Source organism: Aquila chrysaetos, chromosome 4 (genome assembly GCF_900496995.4).
Source record: "Aquila chrysaetos chrysaetos chromosome 4, bAquChr1.4, whole genome shotgun sequence".
Taxonomy (NCBI): domain Eukaryota; kingdom Metazoa; phylum Chordata; class Aves; order Accipitriformes; family Accipitridae; genus Aquila; species Aquila chrysaetos.
Window position 1 is genome coordinate 76,562,455 of NC_044007.1, and position 23,400 is coordinate 76,585,854.

The 23,400-nt window shown below is 38.3% G+C and overlaps 1 protein-coding gene across 1 annotated transcript in view; it reads right to left on the minus strand.

Annotated features, from left to right (window-relative positions):
- The window catches only part of SPATA48 (spermatogenesis associated 48), a 121,116-nt gene that overhangs the window by 48,446 nt on the left and 49,270 nt on the right, over positions 1 to 23,400 (minus strand). Inside the window, 7 exon segments of the mRNA XM_041122831.1 lie at positions 6,133 to 6,240; positions 17,559 to 17,666; positions 18,212 to 18,253; positions 19,355 to 19,422; positions 19,863 to 20,017; positions 20,682 to 20,754; positions 21,716 to 21,798. Of these exon segments, the coding sequence (XP_040978765.1) occupies positions 6,133 to 6,240; positions 17,559 to 17,666; positions 18,212 to 18,253; positions 19,355 to 19,422; positions 19,863 to 20,017; positions 20,682 to 20,754; positions 21,716 to 21,798 (637 nt within the window).

A 23,400-nucleotide genomic window follows, 5' to 3' on the forward strand; every position in this document is an offset into this window, starting at 1 on the left:
TCACGCAACAGTATTTGCAAAGGAAGGGGTATCCTCGCTCCTTACTAGAAAGCCAGCAATCACATTTTCTAAGTACAAATGGGCCATGGATGAGATGATAAGCAGCTGTCCTGCCTCAGCACAAGACAGGTCAGTATTTTGGGAGCAATCTCCTCTGGGATGGCTTGATACACACTTTGCAGGGCTGCTTTGTATTCCCGCGCACTGGGGAAAACAGAGTCCTGTTCTAAAGTGTAAGCCAAGCCTCTCGAGTCTCACATTGCTGGGGGGACAGAAAAGACAGCAGTGGCTGAGAGATGCTGATACCCGAAGCCACCAGTGGAGGGGAATACCCCACTTAAAACTTTGTTTTGTCCTCTGCTCTGCCAAACTTCTCCAAGTAAATCATACTTTCTCTCTCAATTTCTGAAAGCAACACAAATTCTCTACTTGATCATGATGTTTTTCTATTTTTAATTGTACTTTATTAAATAAAAAATGTTTCCATCTAAAGCAAAACAAAACAAAGTTTCCAGTTATTATATGCTTTTGGTTTCTGTCTCCTCTATAAGTACCTTATTTTCTCCAGTCATTTTCAAGATTTCAGGCTAGGATCACCACAGCCTCTTATATCATATTATTTTCCTACCATGAAGTTGTTTATGTGTTTACCCAACAGACATTTCTCTTTCACTTGGTATATTCATTACTAAATAATTCTGTGAGAAGATACAGGCCACTGATTTTTTGCAATTTGCATCCCCATACTCTAAGCTATGTTGAAAGCAAAGCTTTTTGGTCTTCTTGCTTTGGAAGTACATTAATATTTCTATGACCTTTACTAGATGGCAGATGAGAAGCATTAGGAATAAAATAACAAACAAACCAAAGGAAACCAATTTTTTAAAATGCCTATTTCTGAAAGGAGCAAGAGGGAAAAGAATCTAGTCTAAAAAGATATGAACTTTAGCTAGAGTTATGATAATTGTTCTATTGTAGCCTATTTTTCCATGTCAAAATGTTTCTTTATGATCAATCCATTCAACATAATGCAAAAATGTATTTGAAGGGGTTTAGTAGCTATGCATACAAGAAATATATAGATATTATTTAGAGAAATTTAGAAAGAAATAGAATAGTTTAAGACATGTTTATTTACTGTGTACATTGACGTGATCATATTAAAAGCACGGTCACTATGCTAACAACTACTTTACACAAAATGACTTCAAATCATTTAACTTCCAAAGCCTGCGGTTTATAAAGAGAAATTCTGTGAAACAAGCTGCAAATGTAGTGACTTTTACGTGATGTAAATGCTCTGCTTTAGAAGACTATACTTTCCGAAGCCTTTAGAAGATTGTAGAAGGAAAACCAACTACATTCTACCCAGGAAACCATTTCTCTCACGGCAGCATTGTTTTTCAGTTTTTTTACTACACACCGGAAGCCAACTCTGTTCCTGTTCATCTAGGTGTCGATGCCATAACTCAAAGGAACAGATCCAAAAATGATTTTTAGTGACTTGAAATTTGACTGCTTTATGAACATCACATATAGATTAACAACATCTATGATTCAGCAAGGGGTTTAACAGATGGAAAGCAGAATTGTCCCATGAACTAAAGTATTTGTTCACTGGTTTCCAACTGGAGGTAAAACTGAGATGCTTTAATAGCAACCCTCTTTCATATACATCATATATCTTATATCATATGCTGCAGTATCAAGTGAAAGGATATTCGGGGCAGGGGGGAGTATTTCTCTTTAGGATAGTGTGGAAGAGTCAGAAAATTTTAAAATAGCAATAACCAGTTCACCATACCATGAATCACATGCATCCAGAAGGGTTCAGATTAAATCAAGTGGTGCTATTTATAGGATTGACATGATGGCAAGAATACCCTTCTGTCTTTACTACTGAGAGCAATGCTACTGCAGCCAGCAGAAAGAGGAATAGGCCTTATATTAAATGTGTCACGTGCCTATTTTTTAATTATTACTTTTGTAAAAGTTCTGTTTCAATACATGAAATTTTTGCTTCCTTGAGGTTTCAAGGAATACTATCTCAGAATTTTAGGATCAAAATATAGATTTGTTAAAATCAAATAACTTCTTAATGGGAAAAACAGTTTGAAAACATGCTTTTTGTCATTTTAATGTTTATTTTAAGTGAAATGAGGGACTTCTTTATAGTTTGGATACAAGCATTTCCCTTCCGTTTGCTGTTTAAGCCCAAGAGCACGCTGCTCTTTGATCAAGTTTTCAGAGAAACTGAAAGTAACTAGAAACTGACTTTAAAAAATACCTTTCCTCCCCACTGTTTATTTTTTTATAAATTTCCTCAGCTTGGTCTAGCAGTATAGTGAAGTGTAAATAATCCTTGCAATTTTTTTTTTACAATTTTGATTCATCTAAAGGATTTCTAACACACAGCTTTCACTCATTAGATGTAGAGATTCTGTCTCTTAACCAATCTGTAAAGTCAGAGAAAACTATGCCGAGTTATCCAGCTGAGAACCTGCCCCATTTTAAATACAGCTCCCATCTCCTTAGATTATTGTGCTTTAATTATGCCACGTGTAAAATGTTTTTATACATAAAGCAACTAATCTGAACTTACTGAAGCAATGACATCAGTCTTTGCAGTCAATGTTCTCAGCCCACTGCTGGTTTAAAACGTGCTCAGCTTTCATCTGCTAGTTTGAGTGGAATTTAAGTTTCTGTTCAAGATACAGTCTTATATATAGTCCTATTTTAAATCTTACTTTCTGGATATATGCAACATGCTGAGAGACAGATCCCTCCAGCAGCTTTAAGAGAGGTATGTTCTGCTTCTTGCCTCTTTTCAGCCTTTCTTGGACACACACAGTTGCTTCACAACTAACCTGCACACTGTCTGTGGAGAACCGCCATGAACATGCTGAATGCATTCAAGCACATAAGGCCCTGTGGTGCCTTGAGGTGATGCTGGAATTTTGGCTTTCAAACCTAGAAAAAACACTTTGCTGGCACCATGGTGTGCCTGCTTTAGGTGCCCAGTCCTCATGGTACAGAATACTGGGATGGGCATTAGAAAATATGTATGCTGGGGACTGTCTGCGAGGGAACAATTTATGCTAGACTTCTGATACGTTTCTAATCTTTTACAAGAAGAGGCACTATAAATAATCTTATACCTACAACCTAAGCTAGTGTAGCCCCTCTGCTGCAAAACACCTAATCAAAAGCAGGGCTGACACAGAACTGACCACAGAGTCTTATGTTCACTCACTCTCCAGTCACAAAATATTTTCTCTTGACCTAAAGATTGCTTTTGAAATCTCCAAAGCAACTTGCTGAAAGGGTGCAACCCTTCTCTCGAAAATCAAACTAAATCTAGCACTATCTTAATTTAACTATGGTGAGGCCAATAAATTTCCATACAACTCATGGTGCCAATGGATTTGTGTTTACTGGGTAGAAAAGGACAGTTCATTTAAACACAAAACAAAAGAACACATAAAACATCCCTTCCTATGCAAAAGCTAAACAATGCTGCCAGAATTTAATTGCACTAAAGGACTTGGAAACCTAATTTTCTGACTTTACCTTGGGATTACCTGGAAATAAAAATACAATAAAAATACATCCATGAAGCTTGACATATTAAAATACTATTCATATTTGAAGATGAAGACACTGTATTTTTTCTGTTCTATATCCCATACAATCCTATTGAGTTCAGAATGCTTAAAACATGTATAAAGGATTTTGCCCCACATACTGTGGAAGCTCCATGCAATAGAAATACAGAGCAGAAGTAGTTGCATGCTGCCTGGTCTATCTGTTATTGTTGATACTTTTGACAAGAACAAATGTTCTTAGACCATGTTAGCAGTAGACAAGAGACTCCCTCTGATACCCATAATTGTCTTCAGGAGACTGACCGTATATTGTAGAAATGTCAAATAAAGCAGCTATAAAAACATCCACCACATGCAATCACTTGCTATTTTCTGAGAAATTATTACAGTCATGGCTTGAGAATGATCAAAGAGAGAAAAAAAGGGGTCACCATTTTAAAAACAGTAAGAATGAGATCACATCCTACATGAAAAGCACATGGAGGTGAATTGGGGTAGTTTGACCCCAAATTTCAGGAATAACCTCTCTTCTCTTCACCTCTCCACTACAGTCTAGCTTGACCTGCGACCACTGAAATCAGCAGGACTTTTTACCATTTATTTTACAAAGGGAAGGAATCAAATGTTAAGCCTCTCTCTTTTACTGGCATCACTAACTAATGTTGGGGCGGAGATTCCCAGCATCCCTAGTAGTTTTACATAGCACTTTCACAGAGGGCTGGGATCCTCCATCTTAAGTCAGTGAACACTACCTTACTCCACAAGCAGGCCTAGAGAAAGTAAAGTAGGACTGGTACAATTTTGCAACCAGGGGTACCACCCTCAGGGCAATGTACCACTCAGCTCAGAAAAAGGGTGGTAAAACCTCGTCTGCAATGTCTGGGTATGGTTATGCTTGCTATCTGTTTCCTACACACCTTTCTTCAAAAAAGTCAGGGGATTCTGTCCTGGTTCTGGAAAGTATCCATTAGCACAGAATGAGAACCCTGTTCTTGCTATCCATTAAAAGCTAAGAAAATTCATCCACTATGAACTACACCCACAGTAACACCTGTACAAAGTAAAAGGAAGTAACAGATGTGTTTTCCGTTCTTGGATCACAGTGGCGCCTGTCTTTTTGCTCTTGAAATCTGGTATCTGTCTGAAGTCTGTCAACGATCCTTGCTAAGATGCATTTGCCTTTTTATTTGTCTGTGACATTTACAAGCAAGTTAGTCTTGCATCAGGCTGCTTTGAGTTCAGCTTTATTAGCCTGTAGAGACTCAGGACTCTGTTGCACCTTTTCATACCCTGTCAACAGCAAACCGTGACTACAGGTGACTGCCTATTTTCTAAGTATAACCACAAGAGAAAAAGAGCAGAGGTGAATGGATGGAGGGCAGCAGAAATGGAAGTCAGTGCATTTTGCACAACGATGAAACACTTGACAAGGTGAATTCTTTAAAAGCCAGGCAGCTCCCTAAAGCTCCTCAAGCCTTTTCCAGGTACTTTTCACTGGCAGTGCTGAAAAAGAAGTGCGATGTGTTGTGAAAATCCTAAAGCCAATTAACAGTTAGTGGAAGATAAATTTCTCAGGAAAACATGGAAACTTGGGATAGTGTCACCATGTCCTAGATGATCATGGATAACAACAAATCAGAATCTAAAGCACAAAATCATAAAGGAGAGAGGGGAAAAAAATAGTTATTAAGCTATTCTGAAGCTACTGGGAGAAAGGCTAGGTTGGTCCTTTGCCAATGTCAGAAGCTCTTTGTGCTAACAAAAGGAAAAGGGGTTTTCAGCTGCGCTGAAGTGTCTGGCTCGTTTGAAACCTACAAGAGGTAGACACCTGAATACTTACACTGGCCCATAGTTTTAACAAGCCTTGTATGGAAGAGCAAGAGAGAATAAAGATTACTAATTCACTTCATGAGGTAGCGACAATAGCGATGTGGGACTATGAGGATTTCATAGACACAGGGTCCTGGGCTGCATTGGTGTGGGGCCATGGCATGAGTTTGCCTCTCACTGCCTTCTAAGTAAACCCACCTATTTTTAACAACTATTTTTGTATAGCAAATACCCATTTCATAAGTCTGCCAACACCAATCTGGAAACACAACACCACACAGTTTTCTTTGGGAATTCTTAACTTTGACATTCATGGGCCTCTTTCAAAACACACACAGATCAATCAATCAATCAATCAAAAAAAAAAAAAGTCACTTAAACCATGACTTAGTGACTATAGCTAAAGAAAAAATTTCTCAGTGTAGAAATAATCCACATTTAAAAAGCATGATTTACCTCAGTGTTAAGGTACCTTCCCAGTACATACCTTACGATGTTCCAGAAAAATTCTAAAACCTCAAAAGGATTTCAGATTAGCATGACAATAATGTGGTGGGATCCAACCCCAACTGCTCTGTATTTTTTAAGCCAATGGAATGTCATGCTTAACATTTAATTGTTCTTCAACTAAATAAATGCAATTAGGATTTTCCCTGTAATCTTTCTGAACAAGCTGAGAAATATACCTCATACCTACCCATGCATTTGTGCAATTATTGATGGGGTTGTTGATGGAAGATTAGAATTTGCTGGGTGAGTTGCTGACCAATGAACCTTGCCAGTGTATCCAGGGATATCTGGAGTGCTAAAGGAAAAAGTTAAAGGGGGGATGGGGGTAGAGAAAGGGTAAATTAAATGACTATAGGCTTGAAATATGACTTACAGATCAGTTCTAAAATAGCTAGTGTTTCTTAAAGATGGATGGGGTAAAAATTCTTCATAATATAATGAGTAGTCCTTAGAATGTATGAACTGGCACAGCTTCTTTACGATCAGCAAAACAACTTTATGATGATCTAGCTGAAGATCCGACCCAAAATCTTTGGTTAGACATGGCAAAAGTGAGTTCTTTAGTGACTTTTCCTTTTTTTTCCCTCCTCCGGTTTTTTAGGTTGAATATCTGTATGATATTCATGATTACAAGCAACATTCAATCTCAAAGAAAAAATGGGGTCACAGGGTTCGCATAGAACACAAAAAGCAAGGAAATATTCTTTAAAAATGTGACACAGATTTAGCTCATATTTAGGTTCCAGCTTCAAATATGGAATTTCGGTAGCAGGCTTTGGGCCAACAGGTGTGATTTCTCATGGCTTAAACCACAAATGATTTCCCAAATGATTCTAAAGTTCTCTAAATTTCCCCTAGAATTTATTAAGAATGTATTTATATGTATATGTAATATTATTAACACTACTTAGACACATCAACTTAAATTCTAGCTCAAGTACACCAGTGGATTGAGTCAGTATGTATGTGCCACATCTTGGAAAATTAAAGCCTTTTGTTAATTCTGATGCTAAGTTTTAATGTGAAATTCAAAAAGAAAGTTCCTTAAAGAGATGGAGGAAATAATTCTACTTATCTGACGTAGCACAACAGAAAATTTTGATAGCAATTGCTGCAAGATGAAGCAGAGATGAACAAAATTAAAGAAAAAAAAAAGAAGGTACTAATATGAATTCAGAGAGATAATCCATGAAGATTAAAAATAAAACAATCTAAACCCCCAATATGACAGCTTTTTTTCAGCACAAAGTTATTCAGAGTATTATCAGTACTGTTCTATATTGACAACTCAAAATAGGACACTGCTGAATTATACATATATCCAGACAGCCCATACACATGGAGGTAAGAGCTCATGACAAGCTGTTTCACCCACTGAATCAACTAAATATTTGGGATTGTAAACCTTGCCTCCATTAGTGTTTTGCAGGTCTTCAGACCGCATGAATGATAACAGTGCCTCCTTTAAAATAATCTCTGAGGTATTTTTTGGTTCCCCTGTACTCTGGGTAAAAATAAACAGTTCCTTTAATTATAAAGTGCATAGAGCTATTAGTTTCAGTACAGCTGATCAGCTACTTCTCCGCAACTAAGTTCAGCACAGGATGCAAAACTGGACACATGTGCGAGATGTGGTTTATCAGAAAATTCTTTGACTTGTGTACTAGGAAACTGCTCTGAAATTCCTCACCAGAATAGCCGAGGTAATGACAAAATGCTCTATCTACCTACCACAGTTATAACAAAGGACTGTGGGTGAACTATACGTGCCACAGGAGCATTGGTGGTATATGTTGTAGTCTTTGTACCCATATTTAGCAGAAAGACCATCTAGTCCTTTGTCTTATTTTGGAGTAGCCTTGCACTAACCCATACATTCATACACTGCTACACTCCCTGGGCCATGCTCCAGTACATGACCCCACAGAGAAGATGGCTTTGTAGCATCAGTACAGCAGTTTTGCAGCACTTGGGAAGCTGTTACCTATAGGGAATGGCCAAGTAGTTGGCTGAGCAAGTAAAAAATCTGCTCTCTGTTTTGACAGTGGCCATGCAGGGGTAACAAGTAGGCCTGAAAATCTAGTACAGCAGTAGAACATATTTTCATAACTGGCCAAAATGGCTTGCAGACAAATTTGCTTTTTCATGTCAAACTAGACAATTGTTAGGTTATGTGCAGATTAGGTAACTCTGTAGAAAATTTCACCTGCATGTGCAGAGATCCCACTGAGGGACACAATGGACATTGGGTGTGTGTGAGTATAAGCACATGCATTCATGCAAACCTGAAAATGTGGTATCACTTTGAAAGAATCAGTCAGACTGCGAACAGAGTTTTATTACCCTGGTGACATGCTACATACCAAGATACATCTCTCACACGTAATAAAGAAATTCTGTTGACTTCCTTGAAATTGTGTGAGCGTCACAAAGCGAAGGATATCACAAGAAGCCCCATATTAACTTGCAACATCTTATAAGCCTATTTGGAGTTAACTTACATAATAACTATACAACTGTGGAGGTATTAGAATACATTATGCACTGTGAGGCATCTGACTGATAAAATCGTCTGACCTTTAAATCTTGCAAAACTAGAAGAAAATAGAAAAGCATCATAAGTGGTCAAACGTGACCCAAAAATCAAGCCTGAGAGATGACCCAAGATGAAGCCTTGTTCTAGACTGTCTGTTAGAAAGGATTGACAGAAGCTGGTATATTCATAACATGTGGGAACGATGTAGCTCTGAAAGAGAAGAGAGATGGGCAGAGAGAAGCTAAAAGTACCAGGATAGTAAGAAAGCTTACACTACAGTAAAGCAGCTGCTCTCCTGGGAACCTGCAAAGAAGATGCAAAAAATATGCTGCGGTTATGTATGCGATAAAGCAGAAGAAACTGAGGTTAAAAAAATACCCCTTTGGTTTTTTGTTTTTGGATCATGCTGTCTAGCTCTTCTGTGTTTTCTCTGATGAGCTGCTAAACCAGATTGCTGCTGCTAAAGAAAACAGCTAAGTGCCAGGCTACCACTGGGCAACATACAAAACTCCTCTGTGGTTATGCTGTCGTCATCAAGTTTTCTTTCTGTAACCATGACATCTCTCTTGTTCATACACTTGTTATCATGCTAGCAGCTCTTAGTCCCAACAGTAAGAAACATACAGTGTTGACAGTTGAATCTGTGCAAGCTTTAAGATTTTTTAAGTGGAATGTAGTGATTCTGAGTGCCTCTGCTTTGGTGTGCCTCTATTTTGTATGTCCACCTTGGGATGTCTTTGAAGATTTTTATTTCCAGGTAGCATTCAGGAAAAACAGTGTGGACTTAATTTAGTTGGCCACCCATACTGACATTTAGAGCTATCTGAGATGCCTTAAGGTATCTGAGATAACCCCCTATAGCACAGGACCCGCAGGAGATCTGGGATGGTGTCTACAAAAGATGGTCTAGGGTGTCTCCAGGGCATTGGATGCCCAGGTTTCCCATGTAAATTCCATGTCAGCTGTTTTTATGGGAGCAAAATCAAGATTCCCCCAAATAATTTGTAATTCTTGAAAACCTTGGATCTAGCACTTCAGCTTAAGCGACTGAGGTATTCTTTGTGCAAGAATTCTATCTAGTGAAAGCTATCTGGTAGATTCTTACCTTGCACTTATGAGCAAAGAGTTCCTAACATCTTACTCTTTCTTAGAAACACTGTTTTATAAATCTCATAGAACTAAATCACCAGATTAAGTCATTAACTAGCTCTTCTGGTTACTGCAATTATAAAATAGGCCTCTCAGGTCTCACTCACAGTATGTAAGACTCGCAGCTGGCTTCCACCTCAAATTCCCTTCCAGGAAGACTGACATGTCACATGTTTGTGGCCCTTCTTTTACTCCATGATCCTATTTGCCAAGCAGAATAACCTGTGGTAAAAATGCCTCAGACACGATCCTATGTCAGGAAACTCAGAGCATACAGTCTCTTGTGTTGGGAAAGAATATACCTGAGAGAACTTGTGAAGTCAAAACAAGGTGCTCCATGCAGAGCGAAGAATGGGACCAACAGGATTTTTGAACAGAGCATTCTGGGTTGCATTTCATACCTTCTCCCTCAGCGATCAAAGCAGGATAGGGAATGGGTATTTACAAATGGACTTGGGGTTTCTAAAAGGATAAAACCATCAAAATGGTAATTCCCCAGAAATATTTTTAGTCATGTTGAACTGGAACATTTTGTTTCTACAATTTCAAACAGTTTTATTCTGCTTTCAACTTTTTCAACCCCTCTTTTTAGTACAGGGTATTACTTTTCAGAAACAAGGAAGCATTTCAAGCCAGCAATAAAATCTCATTTGGAAAATGTCAAAGTAGGATATTTCAGCATCCCCCACCCTCAATCCCCCAAATGACTCAAACTGGAAGATCATTAAAAAGGCATACATGGTAGACAAGCTGTCAGTTTCTGAAGAAAAGACGCATTGTGGGAAAGCTCTTAGGCAGCCCATGAAAATGAGTATGCAAGGTGCAAGGCAGCAGAGGGTCCTGTCCCCAGCTAATTGTGGCCTGTGAGGTTTCTGTGGTAAATTGAAATGATAAGGGATGCATACACACAGTCAGTTGGAAGCTGACTACACTGAAGAAATATGACTGAAGTCACCACAGATATACTGATGTGATAGTAGCATTTTGCCCAATGTGCTTGAGAAACCAAGAATAAAGGGTAGTTTCAGAGAACAGTTTTGTGCAAGAACTGCACGACTTGAAACACTCTGGACTTTGTCTTCCTAGAAACTGTATGTCTTAAGTTCCCATTTCAATCAACTGCTTCCAGAAGTGGATTTTGGTCAGATTTTGTCTTCTCTCTGACACAGACAACCTCTGTGGCCTTGGACAAGTCACTTCAGCCTCCTCAGTCTTCATCTTTCAAAAACTAATACTATAATCTACTTCACCACTGTTATGGCAATTAATTAGTTGATGCTTCAAAAGTGCTGCTAAGTAAGTAACACTTTGTTAGAATGCATATGTATTGTGTAAGCACTGCCCTCTACCGAGTATTAGGAGAGCTGATGAATTATGAGTAGCAAGTTTTAAAATGTTAATGACTGCCAGATTTTTACTTAATTCTGGAGGCAGAGGCTTTTAATGTGGAACAAGAAAACATAATCTCTGTCCTAACTGCTTTTGTCAAATTTCAAGAGGTAGGTTCCAGTAAGTACCACAGTGAAAATCAGAAAGTTGCTGTGCTATAATACAAAAGACACACAAAAGAGGAAAGCACGAGTCAGATAATCAGATACCTGATTGATATGAACTGTTGCTATGTACGCTGGAATGCACTAAGTGTGCTACACTGTTACTACACTAAGTACTGCTAACTCATTGAGGGTGTAAGGGAGTTCTAACAATGCCAAGGAGGAGAGTTATTTGTGTCTGTCAGACTGAGCATTTACCAGAGCCCTGCCCATGAATGCTAGAGGAAATCCCCATCACCAGCGTGTGAGGCTTTTTTTCCATTGACCCTTGAAACACCTGCAGAACTAAAATACCATATAGAGCATAACCTTGTTTCAGCAGCTGATTGGGGAAGAGGTCAACAAAGGAAAAAGCTGGTGACTAGGGGTGAAAAGAATTATACAAAATTACATACCTATAAAGATGTTTAAGAAAAAGAGAACAGCAGATGATTATGTTGGGAATCCATATGATGCAATAAAACCAGTTTCTCTATGGTTTTCAAAATTATTAGGTTCAAAACACACTTCTGAATAAGAAAAAGATTTTTTCAAAGTAGTTGTTAATAACAAGAAAGAATGAATTGGGTCATTACTTATTTTCACTTATTAATAACACGGAGCCTCTGAAAAGTGTCCAGAGAATTTAGCAGTCTGAGCCTTCCTGGAAGTCACTGTCGCTGTGTTGCGAAGTTTCCTCCTCTGTGTAACTTGCCCAAGAGAGCTGAAAATACAGTGTTTCTTCAGAATTCAGACCGTCCTCCTCTTCCTTGATACACATTTGGGTTGAAGCAGCAGTTACACACAGGGGATCAGATTTTTAAAAGTGCTCAGTACCTAAAAGTTTCATTGTGGTGTTTGTGGCCAGATTTTCACAGGAGCTCAGCAATCAACGTGCACCCAGAATGTGAGCTCTTTCAGAATACTGGTTTTCATGTGTGGTTGCTGAGCTATTTTTGAAAGCCTGGCTGGCTGCACAAAACATACTCTTTAGCTCTCAGTTGCTTCCCTACCTAGTATATGGTTAGCTATGTGACTTATAAAACCAAATGCAGAATTCATCTTCCACAAATAAATAAATATTCTAAGCAAATAATTCATAATCAAATCAGTAAGAAACAAAGAAAAAATAACCAAGGAAAACAGACATAATCAATTCAGAGTTCAAAGTCTTCTAAAACATATCGCAGAGGTCTCAGTTCTGCAAAATATATGAACTCAATTCTATCCCTGTTCAGGAAATCTTGTTCAGCAGATACCTTTAACTCACTGATTCCAATGGAATTTACACTTCATGGGTTTGAAAGAAAAGGAAGCAAATACAAGAAGAGAGTTTAAAGTAGGCAGATGAGTGGAGAAAGTAGGAAAAAAACCCACAAGAAAGTGAAAATATGCACAAAAAAATCAGTGAATTTAAAAATACAACAAAAGCCACTTGAGCCACTGGACAATTGCTGTCCAGCATACCTAACAAAACTACACAAGCAACATACAATGAAAATACAAAAAAGAACCAAAGCATTCAATCTGGAACCTCGCTGGTTTGTGGCATAAAAAGATGAGATTCAAGCCTACAAGTCCTGTGCTCTGACAATGTAGTCCACTTGACAAGAGCACTGAGCTGTAAGACAAGATCATGATAGGTTTTATAAAAGATTTTTGGAGATCTGTTGGTGAAAAAGAGCTGCATTAGAAAGAGATTTTCAGAGTGCTCTTTCACAACAACTTCCTAATTTTTTGACTGGCTCTTTTTTTTAAAAAAAGATTTCTATGTTGCCCTTGGCAAAGAAATGATAGAAGATTCCAGCTGTTAGGCGTACTTTGCAACATAACTGAGGATGAAAGAGAGGAACGAGTTCATCCTAAAGCAAATTCAGGAGTGCATACACAAACCAAGGACATTAAGAATGATGCTACATTCCTGGGCTGGAACAGACCTCAAGAGATGATGTAACTGATCCCTTTCCCCCAAGACAGGCTTTAATGATAGCCTGGAAGCGAATGAGAGGAACTGAATTACCAGGATCTTTGGTCAAGTGTGAAGATGAAAAGTCTGACCTAAGAAAAGCACTTCCACAGCTCCCTTAGGGAAATGCCCACTTATCATCCTAGACTGCCACCAGATCACAAACATAGTTTTGCTTAATAAGTTCGGATTCATAAATTTAGCACTTCTAGATGAATCACAACACTTACGACGTGGCTTTTTACATGTGGTGAAGGCTCCCACAGATATTCCATGTCTGAACCACAGAGAAAAACTGGATAAAAAGTGACTTAGATTCCTAACTCTTCACTTGTGTCCCGGCCTAACTTTTAAGAACTATGGCCATAATTTTGTGCTAATTACTATTTTTTAAAACCAATTTTCAGCAAAGCATCATTTCAATGGCTTAAAGCTCAGAGTTTGGCAAGAAAAAGGCACAGGCTAGGGCTCAGGATACATGCAGTTTCATTCCTAACTGTGCTACAGATTCCCAATGGGATTTGGCAAACCACTTAATCACACTGCACCTGGATTCCCATCTGTAAAACTTCCAAATTGCATGCTAAGGACTTCAGAGTATTATCTAGAGTGCTGGGTATATGCACAGCAGCTTTTCACAACACTGATTTTATACTAGGGGCTTTTAGGCTCAACTGCAGCATAAATCATGACTTTTATCTTTTTTCTAATTCCTTAAGAAAAAAGAAGAAAAACAGAAGATGGTTTCCTGTTCTGCCAAAAGGAAGAGAGGGTGGGCACAAGGGTAACATACAAAATATGCCCAGGTTCACCACTCTTCCTGTTTGTCTCTGCAAAATTACATGACAGATGACTCTTAGCTAGTTTCAGCTTTGCTAATAATTTGAATGGCAACCACTTTCTTGCATGGTCTGGGGAAGAAAAGTGTCTCACTCTGGAGTAATGCCTGAGCACTGATGCTGTCGCCCAAGTGCTAGAGGCAGGAAGTGCAACTGCTAGTCCATGAAAGAGTGAAAGTGACTATCTACAAAGAGATTTTTACATTTTACAGACTTCCAAAGCATGTTTAGGCTTCTAAATCCAAAGCATACATCTAACTTCTCAAGGATTTTGGTGGGAGTCTAGAAGCCTTAATACCTTTACACATCTTTCCAGAACTACTGGCAAACACACAAAGTGGAAAAAAAAATTATAGCGATCACTTTTATGTCTTCTTTCTGACTTTCTTCTTTCTTCCACTTAAAATCATAGCAATCTTGATGTCTGACAATCATAGACAGAGAATAAATATGAAAAACTTAATAGAATTTTTCAGGTGGAATTGAGTTTTTCACAGATTTGAGATGTCAGAATCTTTTAGGTTTCAGAGATGTTGGTCTCCTTGTTGCCAGAAATCAATGAAACCCATAGCCTCACTCACTAAAAAACAGGAAAATTACATAGAGAATACTGGAGAAGGTAATACAGAACCTGTTGCTCAAACTTATAAATGCACCATGATACCATAGGCTGCAAATAGCACCAGACAAGACGTCTGTCAGTTTGCAGCACAGTGTACACATCAGCTTCTATTCTTCAACGCTCTACAGCAAAAGCAGTATGACAAGGCAGAACTAAGGGTTAATAGCTCTGCTAACTTCCCTACAAACTCAGAAATCTCTGTTCAGCATTATGTTGCATGCTATGTGTCCTGTATTTCTAAAGCACATTTCTCAATAATAATTTTATACTATTTTATGTTCTAATTCAAGCAGAAGTTAAAAGTTAGATGAAGGCTGTGAGAAATCAGATTACTTGTGCAGGAGGCAAGATAAAACAATCAGAATGGTGCATTATGTACATAAAAGCTTGGTATTAATAGGTTTGGTTGTAGTCATACAGGTCAAATTTGACCATCTTACAATGCTTAGCACCTTACTTTGCCTGTGAACCTACTGCTGTAATAAGTAAGGCTGTGTGAAGAATGATGTGCTGTTACCCACACATGTGTTACAGCATGTGATGCATTGCAAAAGGATATGCATTCTCCCTGAAACTGATGTAAGAAACAGAAATGAACAGACCTAAGGTGGAGCTCAGAAATTCCAGCTACTTCCAAGGCAGCTCCCATCAACTAGGAATGTTTAGCACGTACTCTGCTATATGTGGTAAGGCCCAGCATTGTGCCTTTTCTTCAGAACAGAGGGCAATATTTTTACAGCTTCTCTCCCTCTGCTTCCTCCAGTGAAGTACTTCTTCTGTAGTTTCCCCAGAGATGTGGACTTTGCAAGACCACTGAAAGGACAGAAAGGAAAGGCCTATGCAAAGACAAAACCTGATTAAGTAAACAGAACAGTCTCTTTCCTCTTTTATCCTTTTTAGTTCCTACCATTAAGTTGTTAGTTTTACCATTTTACTTTCTCAAAAGTTTGCAAATAAATGCTTAATACCAGCTCAAACTACTAAAGACAATTTTAGGAAAGGCTTAAAGTGAAAACCTTTGAATTTCAAAGTTCGTGATCTAGCTAAAAGTAAGGTGTTCCTAATGGCATTCAGGAAGCTTTTGCAAACTCAATGGCCATCTAGTGACTAAAGTTAAAAATCACATATTTTTAACATGGCAGTGTCCTGGTTTCAGCTGGGATAGAGTTAACTGTCTTCCTAGTAGCTGGTATAGTGTTATGTTTTGAGTTCAGTATGCAAAGAATGTTGATAACACTGATGTTTTCAGTTGTTGCTAAGTAGTGTTTAGACTAAAGTCAAGGATTTTTCAGCTTCTCATGCCCAGCCAGCAAGAAGGCTGGAGGGGCACAAGAAGTTGGCACAGGACACAGCCAGGGCAGCTGACCCAAACTGGCCAACAAGGTATTCCATACCATGGGACGTCCCATCTAGTATAGGAACTGGGGACGGGGGGCGGGGAATCACCGCTCAGGGACTAGCGGGGTGTCGGTCGGCAGGTGGTGAGCAATTGCACTGTGCATCATTTGTACATTCCAATCCTTTCATTATTGCTGTTGTCATTTTATTAGTGTTATCATTATTAGTTTCTTCTTTGCTGTTCTATTAAACCGTTCTTAACTCAACCCACGAGTTTTACTTCTTTTCCCGATTTTCTCCCCCATCCCACTGAGGAGGGGGGGAGTGAGTGAGTGGCTGCATTAGTTGCGGGTGCTTAGTTGCTGGCTGGGGTTAAACCACGACAGGCAGTATTCAAGTCATACTGCCCATTCAAACAATGGCACATGCACTTCTACTCAACAGACCTGTTCATTAATACTAAAGAACAGGAGGCATTTGAAGTATGAAAGTATGGCATAGTTTGAAAATAAACATATTTTTTTTGGAAGTAAGGACTCTATTCAGAATGGCATCAGCAGTAATTCCTGGTGCATGCTAAGCTCAGAACCTTCTCTTCCATGTCCTCCCCACTTGAGCCTTGAATGTAACACAAATCTATTTCCTGCTGCTGGGCATTTACAGGAATGGCTGAGTTAGGTAGTACCAGCATCATTAGAAACAGTAAGTCAGGTGTTTTGGGGTATGATCTAGGAGATGTGCTCAGACTAGCTTCACGTGCAACCTTTCTCAATTGAAAAAAATGGAAAGGTGCCTGCTGAGTTCTTAAAACTTGGTTCTGCAATTAGTCTAGCAAGGTTAACAACAGGAGGGAGAGTATACTCTGATTTCCATCCCAGTGTAGGTCAGAGCCTGCCAATTGTGAAGAGTTCATTATACCAAGACAGTATATCACACTGGTGTTACCACAGGCAGCTTTTACTTCCCAGGATTAGAAGACTAGTTTTTGGTCTGACAGTCAATTGTTGTCAGTCCATTATGACCATTCTGTACTACATGTCACTTGGGCCACAGAGCAACTCCTGGATGGAAAAAAACCTAATCAACATTTCTGGTTGAAAAGCATGATGCAAGGTGTTAGGAGCATAATTTCCCTGGAACTATAACACTAATGTGATACAATAAAGAATCAGGCCTTACTTCTATGACAAATTCAAACTTAGTCAAAACAGGTTGCATTTAAGCTTACCATAATGAAAGTTGATGGATAAAATCTGTTATACCATCATCTCAGTAGACATCTCTCTGCTTATTTTTGTATCAGCTTCCTTGACTAATTTTGTATATCTAGGCTGAATGGTCCCTTAGATTTATACAGACCTACACCGACCACTGTAGGCAGTTACCACTGTAGGCCATTTACTACTGACTCAGTTATTAAAAAGGACTCTTCAAGTTCAAGCTTCAATCTGAAAGCTGTTCTTCCTGTGTTAACAGACCTCATTCAAGTTATTAAAAAGAATAAGGAGCGTTCCCCCCAGTTTTTTTCATTCTTTTGGCCCAAGACCAGATCTTTAACTGTTTTTTCCCCTTTCCCAAGTAACAAGAACTCAAGAGGCAGTATCAAAATCATGCTAAAAAGAGAAACATACTGTGCAGTGTTTGTGTAGCAAGGCTTTGAAGTTTGCACATAGTTAAGTGGGATTAAGTCTACATCGGCATTGTCAATGTCTTCAAAATTTACTGCACCAACACAGCCACTGCCTGGATAGAAAGGAAATCAAAGATATGTACATTATTCATAAGACAGCTGGTGGAGGCAGCTGAACCATATACTGCATGCTCCAAAATTCTAGTTATTTATTAAAATGGTCCACAAGAAAAAACATGGACATTAACTGCCCTGTGTGCTTGGCACGTCCCAAGACGAAAACAATCATCTGCTGAACTTGCAGCACATAACAAATGACAGCTCTAGTACATATGTACAGAGAGGAGGCTTGGGAAGAATGGAAATAAGATAGAAATGTGTCATCTCTTCTCCTTTTGGCTATGACCATGATCAGACTGGGATATTCTTCCAAAGAGGACATGACAGGATCCTGATTTCTAGTTTACAGGTAAAAAGCTGGAGTCACCTGCAAGCAGAGGAGACTCAACACATGCTCTCCCTTGGCACCAGAAAACATCTTAAGATTAGATAACATAGTCCATCTACAACTCTTGCTTCAGAAAATGAAAGATAGATTGCTTGGGCTTAATCAAAAATGTAGAAGTAGAAACAACCCAGGGACATTGTACTTACATATACAAAGGGCTATGACAGGTTCGAGAGCTTTGGCTTACACTGTTAAAGACAAAATAGATCTATCACCTTTTTTTCACCAGACAGAATAACTTGATAGAATATTTATGAGGTCCCAAAAGAGAGGTGGTGACAAGTCAAAGTTTTGCTCTTGGAATGATGCAATGCTCATTTGAATTTGGTAAAAGACCGTGGTAAATGATTAGGTTGGCATATATGCTAAATGACCCAGTTCAGCAGGCAGAATCTTGTCTTTTAATCTTTATCCTCAGATACTGGGACTTCAGTCAATTTCATAGGATGGTACAAGCAAGTTTTCTTTAAAAATGAACTGCTTCTCTACTTGTAACACTTCTCTCATTCAATTCTTGAGAACACAGGAAAATTTAACATCAGGTCTGAATTTCTCTCTTGGTCTGTCCCTGCAAGCTGCTCTCACTGTCCACATCTATATTCCTTTGAAAGAGCAACATTCAAGAAACCATAATGCTAGCGTTTTCTATCTCCCTTCCACCCTGCAGAGGTACCCGTCTCTCCCATTGTATGCCTGACTGTGCCCAGCAGCACACCTATCCCTTGAGTTATCCTGAGCAAACCTGCTGGCTCATAGTCTGGAAAGGAGGCAAGTTCTAGTTCTCCTATCTTCCTCTGACCAACCTTTCCTTCCGCATCTCTACTTGGCTCCTATCTGAGGCCTTCTGAGCCTCCTGTCACCCTTTACTGCACTCATCTGAAATGCCCCACTCTGAGATAGGACAGAATAGGCAAAATACAGAGTGAAGAAAAGACACCAATGCACAGGTGATTGTTTTGGATTCTATAGACAGCAGATAAAACCTTGAGTTTGTACATGTGTATGGTTACCATGGTGTTTTCATAAATGTCATGTCTTAATGAAAACATCAGATGTATGAAGTCATGACAATCACTGACTTTACAGATTTCTTCTGTTCTGCTTTTTATATTTAACTCTCTCACAGGAGAAGCATGCTAGAGTATACTTTTCATATAGTTATTGTATATCTTAACTTCTCTAGTTATAGAATGCTGCTGAATTTAGTCTTCTGAAATAATTAACTGTACACAGACTTCATAAAGGAAGTGTTTAGAGGACCCCGATATTCACAAAAAAATGAAACTTACAAATCAACAGGTCTCTGTGGAGAGGTAAAAGACCTTGTTTGAAATCTGTCCCAGAAGGCTCCAACAACCTAAAATCATAATTAGATGGTTCTTGTAAGGCAACACTACCTAATTAATTTGGCTTAATAGATCTTCATGCAGCAATCAGAACCAATTGCAGGACTGAATTTTAGTTTAGTAAAAATAATAATTATTACAGGTAATAATCACAAGTAAGCTAACTTAACGTGAGATTTGTTATGGTACAGCATCATTCCTATCAACCAATTTTTCATCAATATCCTTGTCCTCTCCTTTGGTACTGTGCATGCGTATCTTCTTCTGTACCAATTTAGAGGAGGGGGAGGGAAAAACTATGAAATCATTTGAGGCAATTACTGGAGTGTGCTGATGACCTTAAATGCTCACTTGGTACTGTTTTTATTGGAAAACATTGCTGTGGGTTTATGTGTATGACCTACACAAAATTTAGGCTACATTGCATTAACAAAACCTAAAACCAGTCGACAAGAAATCATTCACTGTCTTGCCTTATTTCAGGTTCAGGATTGTATCTCCTTTTTGCAAAACTTTGGGAAACAGGATCAGCCAACACTTCCACTGTCGATTCTGGAGGCTGGATTTTGGAAGCTAACATATTATCCCAGGGAGCTTCTTCATAAGCTCTAGATCAACGATAAAAAAGAAGAGAAAAAAGTTCCTATATAACCATTAATGAATGACATCAGTAGCTAGATAATAAGGAATTGTGTGACAAAGAAGGATGTAGAAAATAACAAAGGTGTGTATTTCTAGTTTAAAGGGAAATGAAAAGCCTGGAATTATATGTTGCTTGTTGGGGAACACATAGTTACAGTACAATTTCACAGGCTTATCTTCTTTAAAACTGTCTCACTCACTAACTGAAAGAGGTAGTTTATCTTCCAATAAGCTTACAGTGATGATGGGATTTATTTCACCTAAATTTGAATAATCAGCTAAGTGAGACGAGACACAAATAGAGATTAGACACCAGTCATATCATGCCTGTGACAGCCGTTGAAGACAGATGTACAGAATGCCCTTTTGGAAACTCCAGCTTCTTCTCTTCACTGCCTATAGGGGAAGCAGAGATGAAAGGCACAGACTGGACACAAGCTTTTAGATAACTAAAGTTCATGTGATGAATCCTATGCTGAATGCTGTTAAAACACCAGAAGTTCTGAGTGATAGAAAAATTGTTTGTAGTTTTATATGCCCTGCTACCTAAAGGTACATCGTAGCAAAAAGATTAAAAAATAAAGTACAGCACAAGCAAAAATGGTTTTTAAAAGAAATGGTGTCTCACTTTCAGTATTTGACTTGCAGAAATAGTCTCTTGCTTTTTCTTCTCTCCATGTTGCAGAAGGATCACTTGATTCCTAAGAGAAATCAAATACATGTCAGAAAGCAATGCTATCTACCTATATGATACTATGATTGCTTGTTTAAAGGGTGAACTGTATGTATCTGCATTTTTCTAGTTTACTACCTTCTTTTGCATCAGAATGTGAAACATGCAATTTCACATGCTTCACCAGCCAGCACTGGAGATCAAGAATGGATCTATTTCTGAGGAGTTTTACTCAGGAAGGAAAATGTAATATAGTGAATACAAATTTCAAAATTAAAATGCCACTGCCTCTCTACCCCTTAAGAATGTAGCTTTCCATTTGTCTATTATTTATAAAATGGCATAGCAAATGCACTTTGCGGTCCCTCACATATGCCTGACTTATTTGTATGATGTTCATTGCTACAAAAGGGGTCCAACTTCAAGAACTATTTAAGCATGTGCAACACTTTAAGGACTATGAATAGTGTCATCAGTGTAGAAGGAAGAAGGATGCCATTACATTTTCAGTATAGGAAAGACTTAATTAGACTTGCGCTATGGAATCATTGATGGTTTTTTATTTACTTATTTGTTTGTGACTTGCACAACATAAGGCAGTGCCTAAGTATTAAATATATGAGTATTTATACCAAGTATGAGGTTTGGGTATCTTTTGTACATTCTGGTATTTTTGCTCTAACTCTTGTCTCCAGTTACACATAACTGACATTGGTTGTATCAGTCTCACATTACGGTCTAAATGCCTTAACCAGCGTAACAGTACAAAAAATGAAAACTATTGGAGCAATAGCCACCATTAAAATCCGGTCATGCTGACATACGGCTACCTGAAATATAGTGCTTATTTCAATATAATTAGATGAAGAAATGAAAAAGTCACTACAGTACTGTAATCACTGCCAAAGTATGTTGAATCGAAAGCAGACTAGAACCAAAATTATTTAAATATGTTTTCTCTCATTACAAGAAGAGCACCAGACACTTGCCTTGAGATTGGGATCCATACAAAATGCAAAGATATGGTTTTGGTCAGGTAGATCAGGAGCAACTTTCACTGGAGTTCTCCAACCTGAAAGAAAGGGCTTCCTATTGTGTTAATCAATTTTTAGCAATCATTATTGTTTTAAACTGGATGAAAACAACTCGTGGCTTCCCATAAAAATCAATGCACCAGTGTCCAGATACCTGTTACCACTCTGAATTACAAAAATATGTTGAATTACATGGAAGATGAAAGTGATAAATGATATCACAACATACATTGCTATGGTTTGGTCTACTTCACATATTCTCATGTACAGTACTTACTGTATAAAGGAAAGTATCCAAATTATCAAATACAATAACAAAAGCTTGCTAATGCAACCCAAACTAGTAATTACATATTGCATTTCTACAGTTACATAATTTTTGCCAACCCTGAAAGCAATAAACAATTCCTTCCATGAGCAGTAGGTGACCGATTTCCTAAAGATAGTTCTCTCTCTCCTTCATCCTCCCAACTTCATATTCCAATAATTTGAGCTCTCCCTGACCAGGTCCTGTAAATCAGGCTTACCCACCAAGAGGCCAGTTACTGCAGAGTCACATACATGCTGACTGACTGGTGAGCCAGCATACACATGGTGATAACGAAGTGAGCTGCTGCCAAACAGAAAGATGTTATAATGCCTGAGTTACCCTCAAGAGGAACACTCATTTATGTCTTTCGTCTCCCCAGACTTCAATCTTCAAAAATTTTGCAGGGATGCAATTATCCTTGAGATGTTTATATCTCTTTCAAATTTGGCAGAAATTGGCCAATGGGGTTAAAAGTTATTAGGGGAGAACCAATAGATAAATAAACAAGACAAATGGAAACAACCTGTCTCCTTAGGGAATCAGGATGAAACCCACAAAATAATCCCGTAAACAAGGTAAGGGATATGTACGAGAGTATCATCTGAACTGCTGTGCCATTAACCAGCATAATGCTTTTTGTGACTTTGGAAAAGGTGTATTTCTAAATATACTTTGTTATAATACAGTAAAAGGGGTAGGCAGCCATACAGCCATCACACCACTCTCTGTGAACACTGGATACAATTATTTAGTATCAAGAATGTACTACTTCAGTAGTACATTAGTACATTAGTTTTCAACCTGCTTGTTTCTTCCAGACCCCTAAAAATCTCCAATGCATATGAAGACCTTTATGTAGCAAATTTAAGCTAATTCATAATTGAGTTACTTTTCCTAGTTATTTGCAGAAATTTTAGGTATACTTTGGAGAAAATAGTTTAAAGACTAAAAGTTGAAAACCACTGTGCAGAATGCAAAATGAGTTCTTGCAGAACTAATCACTCTGACAAAGTTTAAAAGAAAATCACAGCTTTCAGTAAAAGAAACTGAGTTTAGTATACTAATGTTGTATGTAGATACTGAAATAATATGACCCGGGTTTTAAAAGAGCTTTTTGCACAGTGTGCTATAACTGTAAGTTGCTGCTTTTGAAAGGCTTGACAGAATTTGTGGATCTTTGCACTGTGAAGAGCTTTCAAAATTAAAACAATCATTTTGGAAAGTGTCTCTTAAACAGGTAATGTGCTTGCAGTAAAGATTGCGGCTGTATATTCATTGCCTCAGCTTTGTGTAAAATCTAAATGCTATCTGCAAATATATGACTTGTACT